Source organism: Eptesicus fuscus, chromosome 16 (assembly GCF_027574615.1).
Source record: "Eptesicus fuscus isolate TK198812 chromosome 16, DD_ASM_mEF_20220401, whole genome shotgun sequence".
Classification (NCBI taxonomy): domain Eukaryota; kingdom Metazoa; phylum Chordata; class Mammalia; order Chiroptera; family Vespertilionidae; genus Eptesicus; species Eptesicus fuscus.
In genome coordinates this window covers 27,362,718-27,390,540 of record NC_072488.1, presented here as the reverse complement: position 1 = coordinate 27,390,540, position 27,823 = coordinate 27,362,718, and the positions used below count along the sequence as shown (strand labels likewise).

Genomic DNA, 27,823 nt, shown 5'->3' with positions numbered 1-27,823 from the left:
AAAGTGTAATTTTTATAACTAATGTTATGACTTACATGATTGGTAATAGCTGAATATTTTAGTTTATATCACAACCACTGCCAACCCACACAGACACATACATACACTAAAAATTATCTAAGATATGTTAAAAATAATAAACACACAGAATAAAAATAATTTTATTACAAAATTATTTTGCTACTATTATTTTGAATCAATACTTCTTAGTAGGCACTGATTATTTTCTGACCTCATGATAAAAATTCTACTTGAAAATTAAGTAAATAATTATGGATCATTACTCTTCGACTGTTCCTATAGCACTCAACCTGCAGGTTGGCACTATTTCCAATGTTTTGTATTTATTCATTGGTATTTATTTCTCAGTGACATCACATGAAACTTAGTTGATTTCAGTAGCCAGAAGAGGATGAGTCATTAGATGATTGAGGTATTAAAATCCTTAAGAATTATTTGGGAGAAAAACTATATCTAAATAGAAGACTTGTCCCATGTCTTGGTTAAAGGTATAGATATAGGAAATGTTGGACTGAATCTCCTTTCCCTCCTACAAAGTTTAAGACATTGGGAATATAACTTTCTGTTGGAAATTGATAAACCATGAAAAAGATTTAAATCATTTTTAAAAATAAATTACCAATTTTTGGTAGACCCAACATAAGACATGATAATCAGTAGTTGGCTCATAGTAAGATAACTTAATAAATAATTGTGAGATAAATCCCAGGTTCCTCATTCAAATTCCATCTTAAAACATTGACTGTTGCTGCCCCAGCCTGGTGGCTCAGTTGGTTGGAGCATCAGCTCATGCACCACAAGGTTGTGGGTTTGATTCCTGGTAAGGAAACATACCTAGCTTGCAAGTTCTACCCATGGTCAAGGCTGTAGGAGAGGCAGCTAATCTGTGTGTGTGTGTGTGTGTGTGTGTGTGTGTGTGTGTGTGTGTGTGTATGTATGTTATCCCTTCCTCTCTCTCTCAAATCAATAAAAATATATCCTCAGGTGAGGATTAAAAAAAAAAAAAGCATTGTCTGTTGCTGGTAGATTTAGCCAAAATATACGTACATGTATGGTTGAATATATAAATGTTTGGATTCTATTTGACATAGTAAATGTTTACTAATTCAAAATTTCCAAGTAAAGCTTACATTCTATGAGGATTCTGAAGCCTCATATACTGTGGCTATGTTATATAGAACTAAGGGCTAAAACTCTGGCAGTTCTGTTGGTAATTATCTTCTTTCATGGTGTTCAGTTTTCCTGGGACTATAGGGGCTTTTCTCAATAATGAAACATAATGAACTTTTTATTGAATAGTATATTAAATGCATCTTCCCAAAATGCTTAGCTTCATAGAAATTGTATCCAAGGAGATGGAAAGATATGAGGTATTCCCACATCTCACTCATTCCTATATATTTTCAATGACCTGGATTTTTTATTAATACCAAAGAGATCTTACTATTACTGTAAGGCAACCACTGTAGAAATTTTAATGTCTGAAAAAGTAATATATATATAAAATAAAAAAAGAGAGAAAGTTCCTCTGATGATTTGGTGGGCTTTGGTATCATTTAGACTATAGAAGCTGGAAAATATAAAAAGAAAAGAAAAGAATAGATATGTGGATGATAGATATGTGGAAGAGTAGGGACAATTCTTTCTTACAGAAGAATTCAAATTAACAAATGTAGAAGGATGATAGAAGTAGACATTCAGCACTATAACTTCAAAATGTTACTTTTGAAAACACCAGATGTGCTGAAATTAGTGGGGAGAATTTTGAGCAGAGACTAGTAATTTATGTATCTCCACCAAGGTGAAAACATAAACTTTCTGCAGATACGCTCAGAAGACCACCTTAACTAAGTGATCAAGTTAACATCACCAATAATAAGAAATACGGGCATTGCGAAAAGCACTTCATATCTTTCCTATTCTTGGTATTCTTCACAGAAGTGCATGACCTCAATGTAATCATAAAAAATGCATTGTGGGAATCTGGATTGGATCCTGTAACAGTAAAGGGATTATTTAAAACTGGTGAAACATAATAAAGTCTGTATACTGTAGTTTACAATCTAGTACCGATGTTAATTTCTTGGTTTTGATGATTGTCCAGTAGTTATTTAAGATGTTAACACTGAGGGAAGATAGATGAAAAGGCATGTGGAACTCTCATTACTATCTTTTACAACTTTTCTATAAGTTGATATTTTTTAAATAAAAAATTATTTTTATCTAAAAATTCCTTTTAGTTAATTCTATATAGTATAATATTCTAGGAAAAAAGATTTGAAACAATAAAACTTGTTTTTGTAGATCTGGTAAGTTATGTGTAATTGTGAATGAATTATATATTAACGTGTTCATATGGTTATTAGAAAAGTACATTTTTTCTTAAGGAATATAAACCTCATTTCTGTAACAATTCAAAGGTATAACCTAATCTAATATTTTAGTTACTCTTAATTAAGACAGAATGACATAATAAATGTGAAAATCTTTTAATGTATGAAGGCTTTAAATAGGCCATGCATGAAAATTTAAACGATGATGAATATTTTGTGTCAAATTTAGCCTCATGTGTTGAACAGTTCGCAATGACTTTCATCTTAAGCATTTGTAAGTCTGTTTTGTTTTCAGCCTTTATGAATTTCACTGCATTAAAGGCAGCTGAGGTTCCCACAACCCCTACCATGGAAATTTGAGGCTAAATTTTTTCATGTTAAGTATTATTGTAGTAATTCGTCAGCTTGGGCATATTATTTATATTGGTGGCCCAAATATTTAAAATGTCTATTGAGAATCTGAAAGAGAATATACATAGCTTATGTTGGGCTAGATATAACCATTTGCATTTCCAATGAACTATTTTAGCTGGATTGATGAGATATAAAACTGGTCAGAATAGAGGAACATTTAGCTTCATTTTTTTCGATATTGTCAACTAATTGATAACATGCCATAATAATTTTTCAGGGTCACCTTTGCTGGAGCATTTAAAAAGTCCACATAGAGTCATCAGTTCTCTCATTTATTACTTTTAGTGCTCAGTTTAGCAGAGGAATTGGATGAGAGTGTACTTCCTGGTTGGAGAAGGAACAAGCAAAATGAAACTTTTTTTAAACTTTTTAAAAAATGTATCTTTATTGTTGGAAGCATTAAAGATGTCCCTTTCTCCCCCCTTTAACTCATTTCACCCCACTCCTACTCCCCCCACTCCAGGCCTTCACTGCACTATTGCCTATGCCCATGGATTATGCATAGATGCGTATAAATTCTTTGGTTCTTTGGTTAATCTTGTCTTCCTGGTTAATCTTGTCTCCTCCCCACCCCCATCCCCAATTTGTCTTCCTGAAAAGAGACACAGGATGGTCACAATCACAGTGGAAAACAAAACTGGGAACAATTAGATGAGGCCTTTGCTTTATGGAAGTAGAGCTCAAATAGAACATGAAATCCGTTGGACTGATTGAGTAAAGAAGTTGGTGTTGTGCTGGATTGGGGTGAGGAAGTAACAGAACTCACCCAAAAATCTCAGACATTCCCTGAACCCATTTAAATTTCAGACAGCACCATACACTGGGCACTACATACTGGGAACTGTGGTAGTTATTTTACATACATTTTTCTCATCAAATCTTATAAGGCAGCTTGTAGTATCTTCTTTTGATAGATCAGTAACTAAACATAGATAAGGTTACTTACCAAGGTCCCACATCCCAAAGCTCACTCCAGGGCTCTGAAGTATTTATTATGCAATGCTGCCTACACTATTTATTCATACTCCTTCTAAGAGGAAAAAAAATAGAAAAGTTTCTTCTTGGTCCCCACCAGATTTCAGGATGACTAAACCTTTGTTGTATTGAGGCCCTAATAGCAATGGTATTGTTTCTTCTGTTTCTATCTCTGAAGGCCATTCAAGGGTCCCTTGGGATTTGTGGCATGCATATAATGATGCCATCTTCCATGGCTGATTCTCCTCCTCCTCTTTTCCTGCTCCTTCTCCTCCTCCTCCTTTTCTGTATCCATATGCAGAAATGAGTGCCACATCCAAACTGTATACCTCTTAAACACTAAAATTGCAATAGAAAAATAAAGACCACACATCAAATGACCAAACTTCAAGCATATACTATGATAACACAAGATTAAAAGTGGGATAAGGTGAAAGTTAAGAGAGAAGGCTCAGGAGTCAGACTGCCTGTGTTCAAATCTTAGTTCCAACACTTTGTAGATGTGTGACCTCTGGCCTATTTCTTTAACTTCTTTACACTTAAGTTTCCTGTTTATTCATGATAGTACTTACTTCATGGGGTTGTTTGAAGTTTCCAAGAGTTTTTAATTTCAAAATACTTAGTAATTAGTAAGAAACATGGTAAGTAGTAACTACTCAATAAATATTAGCTCAACTATCTCTAATCAAAGTAGTTTGGGTTTGCAATCCTGAAATTGCAATAGGCACTAACCTCCCCATATCAGTGTGTAGTGTATTTCCTTCGGGGAACAAATTCATCCTTTCTAGGCTGTCAGACTTGGGTTCACACACATGGAAATAAACATTTCCAGAAACTTAAGACATGTAATTGCCTCACCCCTTTCTGCCCTCCAATCCCATCCTGAGCCAGAACACTATAGAGACATCAGTGGGAAGGACAGAAAATACGTTCTGTATAAATTAGAGAAAGGAGTGGTGTGTGGGAATCAGGAAAGACTTAGGAAGGACTGGAATGGGGGCTGGGTGTTGGAGAACCATTTGAATTTAGTAAGAGAGCATTAGGGAGACCATGGTAGCTGGTGGATGGGCAGCTGCATGTAGTTATGCAGTTTGGGTAGCATTGCACCAATATCCCATCAGAGGGGATGGAGTGGAAGCTGGAATCCAGTCTGTGCTTGGGTCAACAAGTCATGTGCCATGCAGAAAGAGCTGTCTTTTCCTTCTCACCAAGCATCTTGGGGAACCTTCTGCCTGGGCTCTAACCATCACGGGAGTCTCTGTTTTCAGTTCCCCAGGATGGTGCTCTGTAATTGGAAACCATAAGAATTATCATTCAAATAGGCATAATTCTGAGAGAGAAAAGAAGTGCTATTAAGTTACTCCTGCATATTAGACACATACCGACACTGTCCCAGGCAATCCAGAACATTTGTCACTTTACTTACAAGCTGCAGAGGGTACTTAGACTTTTACCTGGAGAAACTGGAATCAGCCTAAGTTAGTCATTCTACTAGATGGCTGAGTTTATTCTTGTGCTGGTGAGGAAGCTGAAGATATTAATTAGATAAGGACTCTGAACTCAACTTAGAAAAATAATGTTAACCACACTTTAAATCTTTACTTTTCTTCTTATCCTAAAAGTATTTTAAAATATCAATACATCCTTCTCTATAATAATAAAAGTGTAATATGCTAATTAGACTGGACATCCTTTCGGACATCCTTCCTTCCGGACAAAGCCTCAATGGGCGGTGGCCACAGCAGAGGCGGCTGCGGCAGCAGCAGGCAGGGGTCAGGGCCAAGGCCTTTGCGTGAATTTCGTGCATCGGGCCTCTATTTCACTCATAAATCTTGTGCTTCATTTTCTCTGTTGCTTGTTCAAGTCACATGTACCTTAAATTATATTTATTTTGGTTCAAAATACTATGTAAATTTCTGACTAAAGATTTTTTCTCAAATATTTCTTTCATTCTGAATTAGAAAACATTGAGTAAAGATAAGCAACTAGAAATGGAAAGAAAGCATAAGAAAATGAATAAATTTAAAGTGCTAACCCGGGTCTTTGACCTATCCATTTCTTTCACACATGAAGATCTACCTTTTAGCTGAAGCACTAATGGAGGCCAAAAGCCTCAACTACTCCTTTAATTCATCAGTGAACATTCATTAAGACCATCCACTTCATGGCTGTCCTATGTTATGCTAAACCTGGTTGTAACCACAAGGAAACAAAAAAACACTGCCTTTGTTCCCAAGAGTTTAAGGTAAATTTGAGAGGAAAAACAAATCAGTGAAGTATGACTGTGTGGAAAATATAAAATTTCATAACTTAAAATATTAATACAAGACCTAGAAGAAATATGAGGTAGAAGAGATGTGTTTAGTGCCTGAAAAAAAGTATAGTCTGAGCCTGATATAGATGGGACAAATGAGCATGTATTGGTGACTATGAACCCATTCCAGGCAGGAGAGAGAGTGAACCCAAAAACGGAGGCGGTTATAAATTCCAAAATAGCACTTACCTGGTCTTGCTCTTTGTGATGGGACATTTAGTTATCATATTTAGTCAACAATCTAGAGACTAAAGCTGAGAAAGTAATTAAGGAAGGAAGATGAGAACTTCTTTGTTCCAGAATTTGTGGGTTTTTAAGGGATATCTATACTATGACAGGAGAATGTTTTCTTTGGAGAGCTTTCAGATGCTCCTAGACTTAGCAACAACATATAGGTTTTCAGTTCAAATTGACTTGGGGCATTTGGAAAAGGTTGAGCACAGTTTCCGAGTCTATGATGATAGGGTGAAATTAGCAATGTCCACCTGGACAAAACTCGGGTAACTGCTGCTGGTGTGTGCCTGTTAAATTTTAATAAACTCTGAATTAATAGAAGCACAACTAAGTTTCATTTGCACAAAAATGTGTATTTCTGATTGCAACTAAATTCTTACTCTAAACAAATTAGAAGTCCCCAAACCATTTTACCCTCTTAAATTCCTAACTTGTACTATCAAAATCTTTCTTGTTATTCCACCAACATAGACACTGGGTCCAATAACAGGAACTAGTTTCCACAAATTCTTCATTCAAATGTTCCCTAGTTTCCATCATTTCTGTTTGTGCTGACATTATTCTAGTGATATAAAGCCTTTATTACAATTGGGCCTCTTTTCCTATTGTCAGCTATAAACCATCTCTATTCCTCTTCAGTCCCCATTATTTTATTCCATCTGGTATATAACTAAAATGTTTTTCTTCCTAAAATTGCTTTTATTATACCTCTTCCTGCCCTCAGTTTTTCAGTGGCTCCCCAAAGTGAACTTTGGAAGGGATAGAATTTGTATGAATGAACAGAGTGGTAGGGTTCAATGCCCTTTTCTCAGGTTCGGTGTGATGTTTTATATTTTGAAATCTTACTTTTATAATTTTAATTTGTTGTTGTTTCTACACATCAAGAATATTTTTGAAAATCTGATTTTACTGGCTTATTTTTTTCTAAGTATTGTGTTATTGTTATTTTGTTGTTGTTGTTGTTTTTGTTGTTTGTTTGCCCTGGCAATAGGAAACCTAGGATTACAGGTATTTACTTTTTTTTTGCTATATTTGTCAGTTCAGTTTCATACTTTGAATTTTACTGTTATTTGTTCATATTGAATATACATAAAAACCACTAACTTGAAAAATGAAACATAATGATCAAAGGCAATTAAGGGATTTCACTGTATAGCCAAATAAAAACAAATCAAAACTACAAGGTTCCTTATATTGGCCCATAATGTGTGATAAAGTTTTTTCTTTATTTTTACATTTCCTGTAAAAAGGAAATAACATTAACAAGAGTAGTTTTATGAGATAATTTACTTCCCTCTTAATGAGTTATGGTACTTTTTGGACTCTCTTCTAATTCTGAAGGGCTCAAGAGACCAATCTCAAGGCTCAAGGCTATCAAACCCCTGCTGCATTGGTTGGGAATTGGACTAGCGTATTTTTTTATTTCTATGGGTCTGGAATTCTGTGTAATCTATAAAAACAATAGTAGCCATCATATATTTATTACTGATTATCAGAAACTGTTCCTGGGTGCTTTATACACATTACATCTAGCTCCTAAAAACAATGTCATAAAGTGTCCCCAATTTACAGATGTGATATGACTTGGAAAGATTCAGCAACATGCTCTTGAGTGCCTTACTGAGATTTGGGCTTTCTAACTGCCATAAAATCAAATGGGTTTCATGATCTCTTTCCATAAATCTTAATAGTCTTACAGATTCAGTATTTAGAAAATCAAAATTTCACAAATTTTAAACTGAAAACTATTTCTCCTGGAGCTGTACAAAGGAGACTTTTTAATTTGGGGAGGGAATGGAAGATAGAATCAGTAAGTCTGGATCATGGACAAGAGACTGGGAGCGTGAGGTAGGCCTGATAAAAGATTCCAGAGTAAAGTGATTCGGTATGGTAAGGCCAAGGACAAAGAATAGTGGAAGAGACAACGGCCCAAGACTTTAATTTCTTCAGTAATTCATTCAAAAATATTTCTATGTACCTGGCGCTATGCTAGGGATACAGAGGTGATCAAAAACAGACCCAGTCCCTGCTCTAATGGAGAAAACACATTCTTTCACAATAATGTGGCTGGAGTGCGGAGTTGAATCAGAAGGGGCAGAATGAGTGTCTGGAGCTAAGTAAGGTAGGAGAGATGCGGCCGTTCCGGTGTTTCTTGGACCACAGCATGGGAAGTGGGAGATGGAAGGACACTGATGCTGAAGGTGAAGGCTGGGCTCTCCCTCAGGGTGCAGGCCACCAGAACATGACAAGGGAGCAGAAGCCAAAGGCAAAGACGAAGATTTCCCACTCCCTTCTACCAAGCATTTTCCCAATTAAAAGGCCAAAACACTGAATTCTGGCCATATAGGTGGAAGGCGTGAATAGCTGTCTAATTTCCAAGGAAATATAGGGGACCTTGAAGTGGTTGTACTCACATAGAGCTCAAATCTTTATATTTTTTATATATATTTTATTGATTTTTTACAGAGAAGAAGGGAGAGGGATAGAGAGCTCGAAACATCGATGAGAGAGAAACATCAATCAGCTGCCTCCTGCACACCCCCTACTGGGGATGTGCCCGCAACCAAGGTACATGCCCTTGATCGGAATCGAACCTGGGACCTTTCAGTCCGCAGGCTGACGCTCTATCCACTGAGCCAAACCGGTTTTGGCTCAAATCTTTATATTTTAACACACATTGATGCCCCTTCCCTTTGCCAGGCTCTTCTCTGCCCCTGGGCACTCTCAATGGAGGCTCTCATGGAATCATTTTTTTTTTTTAATGTTTATTTAAAAAGATTTCTCAGGCAGTTCCTAAAATAGATACTTGTTTGAATAACATAAACATCATTTAAGACATAGAATTTGTTTTTTAGAGTTTTGGAAGTGGGCACAATGAACTTTTTGTGATCGCACAATAGTTACCAAATTAAAGAAAACATTAGCATATTTCAAGAAGAGAGTCTTAACCTTATTTGATAATTAACATAAATAGGGATTTATCTTATGCAGTTTGTTGTTTACATGAGAAGTTCTAAAATTAAACTGGAAATCTAACACTAACACTAAATTTTCCATGGTACTGCACTTACCTGTTTTAATGAAGCTATAGGGGGCCATAAAGTAAAGAAAATGGTAGTATCACATAATTGTTTTTAGTTTTAGAAATTTCATTTAATAATACTAAAGATTGCCCTGGTGGTGTTGCTAAGTGGTTAGAGCATCAGGCCACACAAGAAAGGGTCTCGGGTTTGATTCCTGGTCAAGAGCGTGTACCTGGCTTATAGGTTCGATCTCTGGCCTCAGGCCAGCCTCGCACAGGAGGCAACCAATCAATGTATCTCTAACATGTCTGTCTCTCTGTCTCTCTCTCTCTGTCTCTCTCTCTCTGTCTCTCTCTCTCTCTCTCTCTCTCTCTCTCTCTCTCTCTCCCCCTTCCTCCCTCCCTCTCATCCACTCTCTCTAGAAAGTTAATGGAAAAATATTATTGGATGAGGATTAACACAATTAAAAAAGTTAATACTAGAGATTAAATAATTCCTCTTACAAATTTATGTATAGACATAATGGAACTATGCTGAAATATATGTATTTCATGCTGAAATCAATTACATTGTTATGTTATAATTTAAATCATGCAAAATGTAAACCAGTAGAGTTTATTTTATAACTATGATATCTACCAAAATTGCACAGAATTTTATGATTTGTAGCAAATCCAGAAAAAGAGAAAATGTATTATTTAACCTAAATTAATAATTAAAATGGGTACAATTTTGACATTAACATAGTACTTTGTTAACATACAAATCCAAAAGTATTCATTCCTAACATTTTTGGCAATTAGCAGCAAAATACTGCTTAATAGGGTCACAGATAAGCCAACAATATATGATTTTAACAATACAAAGTAGTTAATATTTTGCAAGGGCACCTGTAACAAAAAATAGCACCGACTGGGTGATTTAAGCAAGAGAACATTTATGTTCTCACAGTTCTGGAGGCTAGCAGTGCAAGGTCAAGGTGTCAGCAGGGCTGATTTCTTCTGAGGCCTGTGTCCTTTGCTTACAGATAGCTGCCTTTTCTCTGAGTTTTCCCATGTATCTTTCCCTATGCATGCATGCCCCTGGTGTCCTTTTGTATGTCCAAATTATTTCTTATAAGGACATCAGTTAGATTGGATCAGGGTCCACCGTAAGAAAGTCATTTTAAATTAATCACCTTTTAAAGGCCTTATCTCCAAAAACAGTCTTAAACTAAGGTACTGACTGGGATCAGGGCTTCACCATATGAACTTTGAGTGGACACAATTGAGCCCTTAACACCCTTGAAGTATTTGAAGGGTTCTTGTGTGGAAGATGTGAACACTGTTTATGTTCACTAAACTCAATACAGGCCAGTTGGATTGCAATGACTTCAGGGGAAAAAAAAATTAAATGAAGTGTTAATTAGGCCAGAGTTGTATGGCCCAATTAGTTTAGCCCTCTACTTGAAAATGACACAGCCTAACTAGATATATACTGGGTTATAACAACGACAGAGAGTGGATCGATTCCAATTTTCCTGACTAATGGAGCATCAGCTTAAACTTGATAGAACAATATATGTGGTTTTGCCCCTCTCTCCGTTCTGATCCACTAGAAGTCAAGATGGCATATTTTAAGGGGGGAAACTGCAGGCAACAGAGAAGTTCATAGTCTTATTCTGAGAGATGGAATGAATTATTTCTGCTCTGTACTTACTGCATTCTTAGGCTGTCTGGATCTGCTGGAGTCACACCTACAGGTTCTCATATCTGCCCTTGTCAGACCTGATTGGATAGGAACCAGAAGTAACCCTCAAAGTTCAATATCACAGAACATAGGCATTTGAGAGACCCAAGAAAATATTTTATTTATTTTTTAACTTATTTTATTGATTTTAGAAGGGAAGTTAGAGGGAGGGGGGAGCATCAATGATGAGATAGAATCATTGATTGGCTGCATCCTGCACACCCCTTACTGGGGATTGAGCCTGCAACCCGGGCACATGCCCTGACGAGGAATCAAACTGTGACCTTTGGTTTCTAGGTTGACACTCAACCACTGAACCACACCGGATGGACAAAAAGATTTTATTTAGATCAATTACGTACAAAGGGGGGTTGCAAAGAACAGTCATCGCTTTGAGGAAATCCTTAGATTCCATGTTGAAATTGTCCATTCTTATCTCTTTAGTCCTAAGATTTTAAAATGAAGAGGAGACAAACCTCTTCCCCATCCTCTTAACTACTTTTCCTAAGATTGAGATCTAAAATCTAACCTCTGCCTGCCTTCCTCCTCTTGAAATGACTGTTAGAGAAGTGACATGCTTCAGTGGGTGGGCAGAGAGAAGCCAGAGGAATATCTACAAGGTGAGAGGTGTGTCTGTATGGTTAAAGGAAGAAAGAAGACAAGCTGGCAACATTAAACATATCAGAAAAATATAATGGCTTAATTATAAAGGTCTCCAATGATGATGACTGAAAGTGTTCATAAATTTGTCAAAGCATTATGAGATAGTTTTTTTAAAAAAATATTAAAAAAAACAACACACCATGTCAAAGATTTCACTGCCTTTTAAAGATATTTGCAGAGTTTGAAACTGATATTTTGTTTCTAATGCCTCTAAAATTAATTCCCTCCTAAAATCCTACAGACAACATTTCTTTAAAAAAATGGCCTAATGTGTGCCTCCTTGACAACCCTACCTTAAACATGGGACCAGGGCCATTAGCATTGGGGGACATCTTAGAGTCCATACAGTTCACCAACCTCACTTTGCAGATAATGGGACTGCCTGCTTTAGGCCACGCAGTATTCGCGTCTGTTTAGTTGCTGTGGCCTCTTTTTGCCATAAGCACTGTGGGAGAAAAAGAAGAATTTAAAACATTTTATTTGAAGTGCATCTCTTTGAAGCATTAATATTCAGATTAAAATGTCATTTTGAGACCTCAGTGATATCTAAAGTGTGTTTATTCCGGGAGCAGCTTTGTTATCATGCTGCTCACAGAACAGATGGTGGTCCCTGAATTCCATTCTTCCTCAGGGCAGGTGCCTTTGGCTTTTTCTTTTTGTGTGGCCTTCTCCAGTGAATGACCTCCTTTCATTTGTTCCCATTGGCTTACCGGTAGCCAGGCATGAACCTCTGAGAATGAATCTGACATTGCTTGGGGAAAAAATGCAGTGATTTTGATAAAGCACCGGTGGGGTTTTTGATATCACTTACAATAAGTCTAGTTCCCTGGCCTTTGTTTGTCCTGCGAAAGAAAAATAGATTTATTTTCCACTCTTCTTCACACCTACCTCAAATCTTTTCCTATGCTCATGTTGGTGAGAAACAATTTATGTGATCTATATATGTCATAGCAGGCAAATTATGCTAGATATATAATGACATAAGCCTAATATAGTGGCTACTATTTATTGAAATGCTTACTATGTGCCAGGCACTGTGTTAAGAGGTTTACATATATCACTTATTCTTCCAAATTACCTAGTTTACAGATGAGAAAACTGAAGCTCAGTGATGTTATGCTCCAGGCCCAGTGTTACACAGCTAGTCAAGAGTGAAGCCAGGATTTGAACCCAGGAATTAAAGCTCATTTTTTTTTTTTTTTAACCATCAAGGATTTTCTTTTCACAATGAATCTGACCACATGGGTTCTTGCTTCTAGGAAATAATTGCTGACAGAATACATTTTTATTGGGGTAAATTTATTTTAGGGTTTTAAGTTCAAATCCATACTATTTGATTTATATACAAATGAAAAAAAATGAAAATTTGATTTACAGTTTATAAGATTGAAGAGAACTGACAATGGTGGAACTGTTATATCCCAGCCTATCCTTTGTACTTCCAGAGCACTTAGTTTTTTTAATTGATTGATTTGAGAGAGAAAGAGAGAAACATGGATTTGTTGTTCCACTTATTTATGCACTCATTGGTTGATTCTTGTATGTTCCCTGACCAGGGATCAAACTCACAACCTTGGTGTATCAGGATGATGCTCTAACTATGCTCTATCAATCAAATGAGCTACCCAGCCAGGGCAGAGCATTTAATCTTAAATAATGTGTTTTCAGTAGACAAACCCCATCTTTCTAATTGAAAAAAATCTTCCTGAATTACTATTGCAAGTGAAGGAGGGAGATTGAAGTTCTTTGAAAATGAGATTAAAATGCAACAGTAATCAGACTTATTTTTCTTCGCTGGAGAATAAGGAACTTTCTCAATACTATGTATGCTATATTAATACTATGTATGAGATATCTTAGTTGGTTCCTCTTTCATTGACCAGCCCAAATATTTTTAGAAAAGATTAAAAGTCTATGCTCAACCTGGCCAGGGTTGCTCAGTGGTTGAGCATTGACTTATGAACCAGGAGATCACAGTTCAATTCCTGGTCAGTGTACATGCCTAGGTTGTGGGCTCAATCCCCAGTGGGGGGCGTGCAGGAGGCAGCCGATCAATGATTCTCATCATTGAATGTTCTATCTCTCCCTCTTCCTTCCTCTCTAAAATCAATAAATAGATATAATTCTGTAAAGCATAATTATCTGATTTTCATAAATTAAGAACTGGGAAAAATGACTTAGAGACTATATATGTAAGTTCTTATTAGCTAGATAAGCTTAAATGTTATGACATTATTATTTTGAAAGTGCTTAAGATTCTGATGTCTGAGAAAATGGCAAAATGCCATTTGGAAGGTAATGTGAGGTTGTTCTTACATTTCATTTTTCTTATTCTCATCATTGAGTGATGTCTATCAGTGGCCTGGTCGGTTTGGGGCTGTTAAACCATTCTCCTGTCTTAAATGCTACACATCTAGCACAAAAGAACTCTTTAGTGTGCGTGATAACAGAGTCTGACCTTTAATTTTCAGAGTACTTCTGTATTTTGTTATCTGCTTGTCCCTGTTGCTTTTCATTTCTGGCTGTTGGTTTTTTTACATCATATTCCAGTCTCTTTGCATTAGGGACCCAACAGAATAGAAAGGCTTAGAGAAGAATATGTAAATCGCTGTTTATTCCACACAGGCAATGAGAGCCAAAGTTCACAAGGTTACCTTTTTTTTCTAATTAATCTGATGGCACGATATCCAAAACAAAGCTTTTGAATCTAAGTAGCTGATAAGAACAGGAGCTTCTTCAAGTCTTTGTATAAAGGGATGCTAGATAACTTCATTGTAGTCCACATAAAAGAGGGACATGAAGGAAAAAATTCCTTAAGCCAGTTAGAAATGCACTAAGCTAATGTCTTCCCCAAAGCACCATTGAGCTCTGCAGTCAATGTTCTATGGCCTTGCATGCCCAGCATCACAGCAGTCTCACGGGAGGACATCATTTAAATGAATATAAAGGCCTGCTGTTTCACATAAGGAGACAGGGTGTCATCTGAAGCGTTGCCCTACATGAACACTGTGCTCTCTCCAGCTGTATAAGCTAAATGGGCTGACTGACAGGGCACTTGGGTTGTGCCACCTTCTCTTGCTGTAGCATTGCATTAGGATACTACATTTAATTTATAGAAAATGCTCTTTTTTTTAAATGAAATGGTGGGAGTAAAATTGAAATATCTATAAATATAGCATTAATAATGAATTAAAATTTGAAAAAGATTCTCATAATCCCTGCATCCTACATGAATATTTTTATTTTTTCATGCTGCAAAATTCTTGCCAACTTGCATATTTTATTTAGTAGTTTTAATATCATATTACATGTGTCACTTGGCGTGGCATAAATATTTTAACCATTTTTATTCATATATGCAATTAGTTTGAGACTAAATATATTCTATTAGGAAATGCATTTATTTAAAAAATAGAAGCAGATGTGTATAACTTTATGAATTTTAAGTGAATAATCAATTATCAATCTTTGGGGATTAATATCCACATTACAACACATTTTCACCTATTTATTATTTCAGTAAAATTTAGATTGTTTGTGATCTATAAAATCCTTTGTGTTCTATCATACCTTCTTTGTCTTTTATAATCCATTGCTCCTTGTGAACTTCTGTGGCAACTATATTTTAAATGGTTGTTAATTGTGTACTTATGCTAAATTACCTATTATCTTAAACTTCCATTTTACTTACCCCATTTTGCCCCTTCAGTTCCCAGGCAAAGTGTGAGCTCTTCAACAGTAAGATCTATGTGATGCATTGAAATATGCCAGATACAGTACTTTCAAAGTACACCATTAGTGCTTATATTGACTTCATTGAGTCAGATTGTTCTCCTAATGTTCAGCTATGATATACTAAAGAAACAAGGAATTTAACTATTAGAAATAAAGAAGGAAGATGAAGTCTTTTGGGGACAGGATATACATCTAGGAAGGGTAGATGTGGGTGGATGCATGCCTTGGGTGGTTGATGAGTGGCATAAAAGGACTGGAATCTTGGAGAAGTGTAAAGGAAAAAAACAGTTAAGAGATGGACAAGGAGAGAAAAAAAGGAAATGTGAAATAATAGCAAAATTCACCTTAACATGTTTCAGCATTCCATCCCTCTTCTCAAAAGGTAATGAAGTGCAGTCGTCTTTTGACTCGACTTGAACCCTCCCTCTCTCCTTTTCCAACTTGTCACTGGAGAGGGTCAGCATTGAAACAGCTGTGAACTTGGTATACTATTATGCTTGGGGCTTGTCTTCTAGGTCAGAGATAAAGACAAGAAATGCCTGGACCGTTTTATGTCTCAAGTGGCTACCTATGGCAGGGCATTGTTCTGAAAGGAAGACAATGAAATACTGCTCCTCACTGGGACCTCAACTGTAGTCGATCTTTGATCACTTTACTTATCTCTGCTTCACTATCTTGATCTATAAAATAGGAATAATAAAAATATCCTCCTGATACGTTTTCAGGAATTTGGGGAAGGTTATTGATTTTGTGTGCCCAAGATGGCAATCTCACCCCAAACTTTATAAGGCAGGAACCTTTATAGACAAGACCATGATGTCTTTTATTACACAGGAGAGGGCCGCAGGATCTTCATGGCTCAGGCCGTTGGAGACATTGCTTCAATAACTATTCCATGTAGTAGCTTTGGAATAAAATAGTTTTGGTTTCAAATGGTTCTTCTACCTATTACGCATGGCTAGGTACTAGTTATATTGTCTCTTTGAGCCTCAGTTTTTCTGTTTAAAGATACCTATGGTCTGGGATCATTATGAGGACTAGTAGCATGATGCATAAAACATAAAAGTCACTCAGAACATCATTTGTCTATTTTCTGAACACATATAGTTTGTGGTCCCTGCTTGCAGAGAACTCTAGAATCTAGAATCAATTGCATGAAATTATTTAATCATGATTATAGGTACTGATAAATTTTGTAAGAATGCATAATGGAGGGCTCTAGGCTAATTTAATAGGGGGTTTAATGGGTACAGGGAATACTTTCTGGAGAAACATATAAACTAATACTTTCTGGAGAAATGAGTTGGACAGACTCCGACACCTGTGTGCACCTGCCCATGTGTGTGGACAGAAGCACTGAGAGTGCACAGAGATGTAGAAGGTTTGTAAGGTATAGAGAATGGCACCTTGGAAGATGATTGGCTTGGTTAAAGGAATTGAAAGAAGTCCAGAGTGACTAGAATTTAAAGACTTAGAAATAAGTGATAAAGATTAAATTAGAGAAATAGAAGCAAATAAATGTGTGTGTGTGTGTGTGTGTGTGTGTGTATATATATATATATATATATATATATATATATATATGTTACATATGCAACTTAATGATATAGCAAATAATGTAATACACAAGATAAATATTTTCATTAGAATAACTATACTTTTTCACTTGAGGAGTGTCAGTGGTGTTCAAGATCCACTGATTTGGAGCATTGCCAGATAAGTTAGGTATTGTATCTTATAGTTTGCATGACAATCACACATAAAGCATTTAGTTGGAAATTATGTGATAATGCTGTTTTTAAAACTAGAGTAATTTTACAGAACTATGTTAAGCTTTAACTTTGCTTTATGGGCCTCCTCATAACCAAATGCCACACTCTCATTTAAAAGCAAAAGGTATAAAACCAGACTTATGATCTTCTCTGGAAGGATGTAGAACTCTTCACACCCCTCATGTCTTCCCTTTTCCATTATTATGAACTCAGGAAATAAGAAACCTTCAGAAGGCGAGTAGATTTGTTTTTACTTTTATATTAGTTTGAACAAATGTTGGGTCCATATCATTACTTGTCCTTATTTTTTTCCCCAAGAATATTACTATGTCATCTCAAAAACTGACACTTTTATTTCCAAGGAGAAATTATACAAGAGGGGAGAAGATCTATGAAAATGAGAGAAGAAAATACTATGTATTAGTGAAGTTCATATAGCTTGTCTCTACTGACCAATAGTCATAAAAACATGATTACAATTTTATTTCCCTTTGTTCTCCGAGTCCCACCATGAAATTTAACTCCAAGTCAAGGACTTGAGTTTTATTACTCCTTGATGCTTACCTTGATTCTTTGAAATTACTCTTGTTTCCTTTAAGTCTACTGGTTCGTACAAAACTAATGTACCATAGTGTGACTAAATATCATTAGTTAGGTGGAAATTAATCTATCTGGATGTTACACCCTAAGTCTCAATGTTTAGATTTTTTTTTTATTCTTCACCCCTGGAACCTTGATTGAAATATCCATTACTTTTAGGTCCTTAGAATTCAATGGCCACTCTATTTAGAGCTTGTGCCTATCAATTATTTGTGGTGGTGTTACTACAGGGGGGCCTGCCCCATGTCAAAAATACCAAATCCTTCAGCCATAAAAAAGGAAAATTAATTTGTTTTTTTCACATACTGTTTCATTGCCTAAAAATTACTTCATCAAGATCTGTATGTTGGTGGGGACATTTTCTGTAAAGGTACCAACATATTTAACCCAAATATAATTAACTGGAGGAAAAATAAATAAAAAGGAAAACTTCATCCCACTTTCATTAGGGTAAAGGAAAATATAAGCCTAAATTATTATCTTTTAACTATTCAATGAGAGGCTCTATTTTCACAAATCTAATTGATGTCCTCAGTAGACTGCTCTATCTAGTTGATTTGTATATTTTATAAGTAGTTGAAATTTTTGTTGGACCCTTTTAAAATTCCAAAAGAGGGCCATTATTGCTTTATCAATACCTCTGATTTAGGGAACTTGAAGATACTTTTAATCTCTCCTATAAATCTAAGCCTGCTTCTTTTGACAATCAACAAAAGCTCTATATACCAGCATGTTTTGTATTAGAACTCAACCCTTTCCAAAGAAAAGAAAAGGTCATCGGAAATTCTATTTCTCTTTGACTTTTCCCAATCAAGTGGGTTGTTTCGTGTCCTTTATATTGCATGTAAAGTTTAGATGTATATTAAACTATGGACAGAATTAAATTAAATAAAAGCATATAAAAATACTAGATATTTTACAAATAACATTTCACCATGAATTTGTAAAGAAATGAAATACATTTTGAGCAATTTCTTAAAATAATATCTCTCAATTACCACTTTCCATATGTGGCTTGTTAATGAAAATCATAAAGTTAAGGCCAAATGGAAGCTTATTCCTGGCAAACCTAAAATCTGAACTATTTTATACCCAGCTAGGGGCCCAGTGCATGAATTCATGCACCTTGAAAGGAACTGTAGGCAGTGAGGCTGTGGTGGGCACAGGGGCGGGTCTTGGCCCATCCTCTGCACCACAGCTCGGCACCTCCCGCCCTGGCCCCTGGTCCCCTGTCTACTGGCAGCTCCACTCCCCTCACCACCGCTCCCATGTGCTGATGGCGCGGAGCGATTGGGGCTGGCGCCAGCAGCAGGTGTGAGTGGGGCCGGCACCGCAAGTGGGGCCAGTGCCGTCAGTGGGTGCAAGCGGTGGCTGCTGCCCCAAGATCACTCCTCAGGAGTACGGGGAGGTGGAGAAGCCCTCTGGGGTGATCGGGGCCGGCAGCCACCACTTGCACTCACGGTTCCATGCAATCAGGACTGGCGCCGGGCACCAGCAGCAGGTGTGAGTGGCGGCTCTGGCTCCAGCTACGGGTGCAAGCGGGGTCATTGCCAGCAGCGGGTACGAGAGGCAGCTGCCAGCCCCAATCACCCCTCAGGATCAGAGGGAGGTGGAGAAGCCCTGAGGGGTGACTGGGGCTGGTAGCTGTCACTCACACCCACTGATGGCGCTGAGCGATTGGGGCCAGCACCGGGTGCCGGCAGAGGGTGTGAGCAGCAGCTCTGGCACTGGCAGTGGGTGCAAGTGGGGCCGGCGCCAGCAGGAGGTCTGAGTGCCTGGCAGGACCGCGGCACGCAGGAGCAAAGAATTTTCAGTCACCACCAGAGGCTTGCCCCGATGACAGCGACCGGCACCTCACCATAGTCTGGCAACCCCACTCACCTGCTCCACTCTCCAGTCACGGCCAATGCCTGCCATGTTCTGTGCTCTGCCACCTGCTGCTGACACAGGCCGGGTTCCACTTCCATCCTCTGGTGGTCAGCGCATGTCATAGCAACCGGTTGTTCGGTTTTTCTGCTGTTCGGTCTATTTGCATATTAGGGTTTTATATCTATAGATAGAAGGGGTTTGGGAATCATCTGTAAAAGGACATTGTCACTGTATTCTATTTAGATGTGTCTTCATTTGGTTAACAATGTATTTATGTATAATTTTGTTGTAAGGAAAGTCATTAGTTTTTAATCTATAATAATAAAAGTGTGATATGATAATTAGACTGGACAGCCAAACGACCTTCCAGACATCATTCCAGATGTCCTTCAGAATGAAGCCTTGGCAGCGGGGGCCGAGGCAGAGACTGTTAGTGGTGATCAGGCAGGCAAGCAGAGGTGGTTAGGGGCAATGAGGCAGGCAGGCAGGCAGGCAGGTAGGTGAGTGGTTCCTGCAGGATTGGGCCTAAACCAGCAGTTGGACATGCCCTGAGGGATCCTGGATTGCGAGAGGGTGCAGACCAGACTGAGGGACCCCCTCCTGCTCTCCCCTCCTCACCCACCCCATGCACGGCCTCTAGTTCTAGTATAAGAACAAATAATTTTCAGAGAAAAAAATCAACATACACTAAATTGAAGTTAGCAGCATCTGATTTTCCATTGAATCACCCAACAAAAAATAAAATCTGTGCTTTGATTTCAAAATCACATTTTTCAGCTAATAAAAACATCTCTGAACTAGAAGGCATTTCACATTTATGGGCTGTGGGATAGTATGGCCCTATTTGTGTGGCTACCTTTCTTGAAAATTATCATGCCTTTACCCTGTCTCTGATGCCTACTTTATTTTATCTTTGTTGTTGTTAAATGATCTCTTTATTATTTATTAGAAATACATATTTTATGTTCTTGTTTTAGCAGAGTCTCATCAAGTATCTTCAAAAGCTATTGACTTAAATCATGCCATATCTTCATATTGGTATGTGAGTGCCAAAGATGAGAGACAATTGTATGTGTGTACATATACATATATATATGTAGGTATATATATGTATGTCCTTTTTTTCAAAGTCATTCAAAAAGAATATATTAAGCCTTCAATTTTCTTAACCTGTAATATTTAGACCTTTCTCTCCTCTTCCATTACTAACTAATAATAACTATAATTACCTATTTTATGGCCTGAGGAAGTTGTTATTAAGCAAGCAATGATATGGATGATGTTCAAATCAGTGACAATCATTAAGGAAATAAAATTATAATTTACATATAAGATGTTCTCTTTAGAAAGTACGAAGGGAAGCTTACCTACATATCTATTATCTGGGCACAAGTATTTGCCTTTTTTTTTTAATTTAGTGAATGATATTAGGCTGTGAGGATGAGATAGCGGTGCTAAAGAAACTATCAGAATTAAAAACAAGATTTCCTCCACTACTTCATTCTACAGATATTTCATAGGATGTTATATGATAGGTATTGTGCAAGCACCAAGAACGCAACAATAAACACCGCCCATAATACCTGACCTCATGGAACTTTGGGGTTTAAGGGAAAATATTTATTGGATATTCAATTATAAAGCCAATGCTTGTTTCTGAAGGGCACTAAGAAAGCATATATTCAGGTGTCGTAATCTAACGTGGAGCCATCAGGGAAGACCTCCTGAGGAAATAATGCTTCTGCCAAGAAGATTTCATTAATGAGCCAGATTTAGCTAAGGCAAGATAAGGATAGGGTAGAAGTGAGGAAGGGTATTTCAAATAAAAGAAGCTGCAAGTATAAAAGCCCAGAGAAAAGAGGAGAGCTTTAGAAGAATTGAAAGAAATCTTGTGAGGATAGAAGAGGAAGGCAAGTCACTGTCAGCCATGAGGTGGGGTGGGAAGGTTCCAGATCATGGAAATCCTACTAAATCTCCTTAAGAGATCTGAGATTTCATCTTGAAGACAATGGAAAGGGTTAGACTTGTTGCTGGATTAGGTATTGGCTGACATGTGTAACATGGGTGGAACTTATTGCCCAGAGGATGCAGACAGCTTTGTTAATATATTGAAATAATAATTGGGCAAGAGATGATTGGCGTCCTAGATTTGGGTGGTGTCTGTGAGAATAATGGATCATTCCTGATGATGGAAACACTCTGGCATGAAAAATATCATGAGGAGCCACGTAATTATAAAGTCACCAGGCGAGTTTTAACAGTGTGAATTGAAATGAGTGTTGAGCAACAGAAAAGTCTATATAGCAAAGAATATATAGAAAAGTCTATATAGCAAAGAATAAATGTTTTTGAAGAACATTCCATCTTTGCTTATCAAATTATGCACATGACATGTTTATTACATCAAACACATAGAAGTCAAAAACACATATTCATCAATAATCACATTTCCCTACTATAACCAATCTTAAATTTTAATATACCTTTTCCAAATATATGTGTATGCAAGCTCACAAAAGACAATGCAAATTTTTTTGCATCCTTTTTAAAAATGAAGATAGGCTTGGAATTTAAGTTATTTGTATCATTGTTTTTTTCCATTATCAATACACCAAAAACTGTTCCAATAAGATAAAATAGTATTTTATAACATTTTAACAATTACATAATACAGAGAAGTAGATATAAATCTTTTTATTAAACTTTATATTTTGTTCTACTTTGATATTTACATTTTAAATTAAATACTATGTGTGAAATAGTTTCAGATATATATATATATATATACATATATATATATATATATATATATATTCATTCATAGGACAAATTTATAAGATCTAAATGATAGTACTTTTCTATTCCTCTGAAATTTGTGAGCAAAATAGTGGTGGGTTTATTGTGGTAAGTATAGTGTTTAATAAGAGTAGTACATGGAAGCACTTACAAATTATTCTAAAGATGAGAGAAATTTATATCTATTTTGTTCCTTAGCAAACTGCTCCAGTCTTTTCTGTGGGCATCACTACCACTTGTTTCTTTTACCTCTTAGTCCTTATCTAAGTTATTGCCAAAATGTCTTAGCTTAAAATTTCATGTTAGTTTATTTTTATGGAGTAAAAAACTTTCAGTATACATGATTAAGCACTGAGGTGACAACCTAAATTCTTTCTAAGTGCTTTACAGATCGAGAAAACACTTACATATTTGCAAGAATTATTCAAGGTCAATTTACACTGTGTTTCTGTCAGAAAAAATTTTGTTCAAACAAGCAAGGCTCACGCTTAGTTTAGATCTATGCATAGGGACCACTGTTTGAGACTTGTATTTGTTCCTTAAGCTATCATGCCTTCTTTAGATTAGCTTAATATAAAAGCAAACATTTGAGGATGTAAAACATACATATAATTTTTTTCAAATTGCTATACATTTCAACATGTTAAGCTTTAAATGAAACTGAAGGGCACTCAAAGTCACTTTTGTCAAAGCCTTTTCCTATAATAACGTATTTGGATGATGCAAGATATATTCTCTTGTGATGTCCAAGCGATTGATAAACTAATTTGTATGGAATATACAATAACTATCCAGTCTCTGTGGTTTTGTTAAATGAGATGAATATGAATTTCTATTTTCTGACTAGGACATAAAGTATGCTAGGCCTATTTAGATGCTTCAGTGTGCCAAAGTTGTTATTAAGTTTGGTGTTCATAAATTACTAATCTGGAATCAGAGGTTGAATGTATTTTGAAAACTTAAACCTGTTTCACCTGAACATGTTTAACTAGTTAATAAGAAACATCAAAAAGACAAAACCCTGAGATCAATGGTCATTTTTTGTAAAGCTATTATATGCTGTTTAAATTGGTTGTTCGGGTCTGTCTATAACATAAGTTTAATAACCTAGCTCAAATGCAGATTTCTAATTTTCAATTAACATAGGAATAATTTTGTTTGCTAAAATAAAATAAATGAATGAATGACAAGTCTGAAACATGAAATGTTCTAGGTAGCACTTTTTAAAATTCCAAATTTCAAAAAATCATGTGGCAACTGTATAGCTCAAGCTTTAAGTATTAACTTTTAACCTTTGACCTTACAGATTTTAACCAATGAAATGTCTCTTTAAACTTTAAAGGAAACAATGATAACGAGCGCCTGGCGATTGCTAGACAGCGAATTCCATATCGACTTGGTCGAGTAGTTGATGAATGGCTACTCGACAAAGGTAAAAAACATTGATTAAAACTTCAAATAAAAAAATAATTTGAACATAACCAAGTAGTACTTCATTGTAACACTAATAAACATAAAAAATAAATTTTCCGTAAAACTAAATTAAAAACAAATTTAAAACAGTAAAATACAGATAGTAATATTCGCATACCTTGTATAATAATTTCTATACATTTTTAGACGTACCAGCTGTTTAATAATCTTACCCTGTAAATTTAAGGTTAAAGGGACTGTTAAATATAATCCACTAACTCAATCTATGAAGGTACTCACATCAAGCATTAACCCAAAATGATAAATCATTCATAGATTATATTACATGTTCCAGCCTCTAAATTATTAACTAAAATATATGTAGTTCTGATATCTTTATTATGGTCCTGACAAAAAAACAAAACAAAAACTCTTGGTTTAAACTCTAGGCATCTTAAATAGTGGGCAATATGAATTGCCGGTCAAAAATGAAGTCCCTTTAACGTTTGCAACCTTCTAAGAGCATTTGGGAACAAGCCCTAATTAAAACTGAACTTAAAGTTGTGTGCATGCTTTTTATGAGCAGAGAACACTCTGCTAAAACTGGATACTCAATTTGATGATATTGGTACTGTTGCTGAGGATTGCTGTTTGATGGAAATGAGCCATAATTTCTCCATCGGTTTGTGTATCATTCCTGAAGCCGCTTTTTACATCTGAAGCTATTTTTTCATTCTATTTTGTTTTAATAGACTTGCTGAAAGCCAATCAGAAAAATATTTTTGGAATTTTTTTGACTCTGATATGCTCAGTGTAAACCATGCATTTCTTTTCAGTGTGATTACCGAACAAATTGAATAATTCAATAACAATGGACTATTGCCTTAAAAAAAATAAACATTTCTAAAGAATAGCATATAGATACCTGTGGCCATTAAGTGAATTATGAAATTTTTACCAGAAATTTAAAATTAGATATCAGCTGCAATAGATTAGTTTCTACCAGTGGTAATTTTAGAAGGACAAAGACTTGAAATGTTAGATATATCACATTTTTAAATTAATCAGTTTAGACTTAAGAGACCAACAGCATAAGATCTTGAGGTAAAAGGGAAAGGGACCCACTAATAATTGATTGACAATACGTATCTTTGATTGGTCTTTTAGCAAAAGCACTACATTTACAATAAGTTGAGAATTTTACAAGTATTTGCCAATGATTATGCATTTCATGGACACCTCATTTATCAGCAATGAATTATGAGTCAAATGCCTCTCTTATAGTTTATTGCTCTCATTATCCACCCCATGAAAGATCTGTTTTATCATCCTTTGTAGAATGTAGAGTTCAAAATCAACATTTTTGCATGTATGTAATATTATTTTTACAGGGCGTCAGCTCACAATCTTCAATAGCCAAGCAACCATAATAATTGGCGGGAAAGAGCAGGGCCAGCCCTTCCAGGGCCAGCTCTCTGGGCTTTACTACAATGGCTTGAAAGTTCTGAATATGGCAGCTGAAAATGATGCCAACATCGCCATAGTGGGAAATGTGAGACTGGTTGGTGAAGTGCCTTCCTCTATGACAACTGAGTCGACAGCCACTGCCATGCAGTCAGAGATGTCCACGTCCATTATGGAGACCACCACAACCCTGGCCACTAGCACAGCCAGAAGAGGAAAGCCCCCTACGAAAGAGCCCATTAGCCAGGTAAGTGCGGATTTCATTCCTTCATGTTGGACCTGTGGTTATGAAAGTGGGCATTTTTCTAAAATGTGATTGTTTCTGATCTCCGGCACTATGGTTTCCTTTGAGTCTTGCTTAATACAGTGCACTCAGTTTAACTATGAAATGTGTATACACTGTTGATTTTGGATTTGGACTTTTATAAATTGCTTTGTGTTGGTTTGTTCACTGCTTGCTGACAGTCTTGATTCAGTAACCTTAGTCTAGCGCAAGCGGAGAGGGTTATCTGCTAATTACATAGGATTTTCACTTTTTAAGTTAAATGAACAAGTTAATTTAATGTTGTGAAAGGCCTTATTTGTTCAAGCTTGGTATTTCATCAAAATAAAATAAATGCAAATTTGAAAATCATATAAGAGAAATTGCCCGCAAAAGATCTGTTGTATTTGGAAGTTACAAAGTTTTTAGTTGGTAGGTATGTGGGTCTCATCGTGAACAATAGGTATACTGTATACTCTCTTACTGTCTATAAGAAATGCACACTGTTATCTGAGGAAAAAGACCCAAAATATGGTACTTAAAACCTGGCTTGGACTAACATATTTTGTATGATATGTGGCTAACTGCCTTCATCTAGACTGCACTTAAGTGAGTTTAGTGTTCAATTTTACATCTACAATTTTTGAAAAACATTTTAAATGTTGAATTTGTACAATAGGGAAGCATATTAAAATTCAATCAAGGTATACTTCTTGATTGCCTAACATGTATCAGGCATTGGTTTAGGTATTGGCATTGCATCATGGAAGAACAAGTAAACTACCTATCTCATAGAGCTTACATTTTATGAAAAGCTATTAGAATGCTGTTGAAATGCTATTACATTCTGATTGACATTTACTACCTTTGTCAGTAATCTGTTGTTAATTGTCAGATTGTGTGTTCTCCTTGGTCCAAAATAGGTTGTTTTCTTTTGTTTTTAAGAGTGTCTTCAGTAGGTGCCATATAAAGCTTTTCCAAATACATTATTTCTCTAGAAACCCATATTCTAAAGACATGAGAATGATCAAAATTATTTTTAAATTGTTTTTATTTCATGTGTTTGAAACAGACAAGTGTCAGAATTAGAGAATAAAAGAAAGCAAATTCTGTTGTATCAGCATCCTATTTACTAATTAATATATTTTTACAAGAGAAAGAAGAAAATAGATTCTGATTTTTATTTTGAAGGAAAAGGTGAAGGGAAAGAATAGAGGAAGAGAAAATGTCCTAAGAGAGATGATCAAAAATTGTAAATTCATAACTGTTGTGATGGATATATGTGCGCCATCTCTCTCTCTCTCTCTCTCTCTCTCTCTCTCTCTCTCTCTCTCTCTCTCTCTCTGCATTTGGCCACAAAGTAAAATGGACAGTCTAAAAGGATCTTTATAAATATATATTTATTGATCACTCTCCATGTGAAATACACTGGTTTGGCACTGAGGATACATTAGCAACAACAAACAAAAAACCTGCCCTTATGGAATAACACATTTTAGTAAGCATGTGGCTTAGAGTGTATTTTGTTGATTTTTTCTATCTTGTTTGGGTTTATAAGATTTCATCATTGATAATAACACTTAGCACCTTGGATAAACACTTGTGACTTTAGATGTATTCCTGCTCAACAGCTCCATTTGATAATCTTTTCCAATATCTCACTGGTGATTAGTTACTGTGGTTGTTGGTTTAATGTTTATTTAACAACTAGAGGCCCAATGCACGAAATTCGTATAAGAGTAGGCCTTCCTTCCCCCAGCTGCAGGCGCCAACTTCCCTCTGGCTCCTGAGATCCGGGCTTCCCTCACATCCCTGTCTTCGTCCTATAGGACGTCCAGTCTAATTAGCGTATTATGCTTTTATTGTTATAGATAAGCAAGTTAAGGTAAATCATATATAGAAGAAATGAAGCATAGGACAATTGATAGACTATTTCATTCAAGTAAAATCCTATATAATAAAAGGCCAGTGGCCATAATGGCGTAATGACCAGAACAACTGATCGACAAGTCACCATGAGGTGCATTGACCACCTCTCTGTTTCTCCCCCCAGCCCGAAGGCTCCAATCACTGGATGGCAAACAGGGAACCTCGGGGAACTGGGGTGGGCAGTGGCAGGGTGGGGCGGGACTGGGGACTGGCAAGCAGGCAGAAGATGGCCCTAATGCAGTCTAGGCCTAGGGACCCTACCTGCACACGATTTTATG

At 36.4% G+C, this 27,823-nt stretch overlaps 1 protein-coding gene across 21 annotated transcripts in view; it reads left to right on the top strand.

Moving 5' to 3' along the window:
* NRXN1 (neurexin 1) overlaps window positions 1-27,823 on the top strand; it is a 999,171-nt gene that overhangs the window by 863,487 nt on the left and 107,861 nt on the right. For 14 of the 21 annotated variants that reach the window (XM_028139949.2, XM_028139940.2, XM_054728025.1 and 11 more), the window contains 2 exons: window positions 23,820-23,909; window positions 25,282-25,601. In XM_028139949.2, the coding sequence (XP_027995750.1) occupies window positions 23,820-23,909; window positions 25,282-25,601 (410 nt within the window). The remainder of the gene's footprint in view (window positions 1-23,819; window positions 23,910-25,281; window positions 25,602-27,823) is intronic. The other 7 variants (XM_028139955.2, XM_028139954.2, XM_028139952.2 and 4 more) reach the window with 2 other exon arrangements.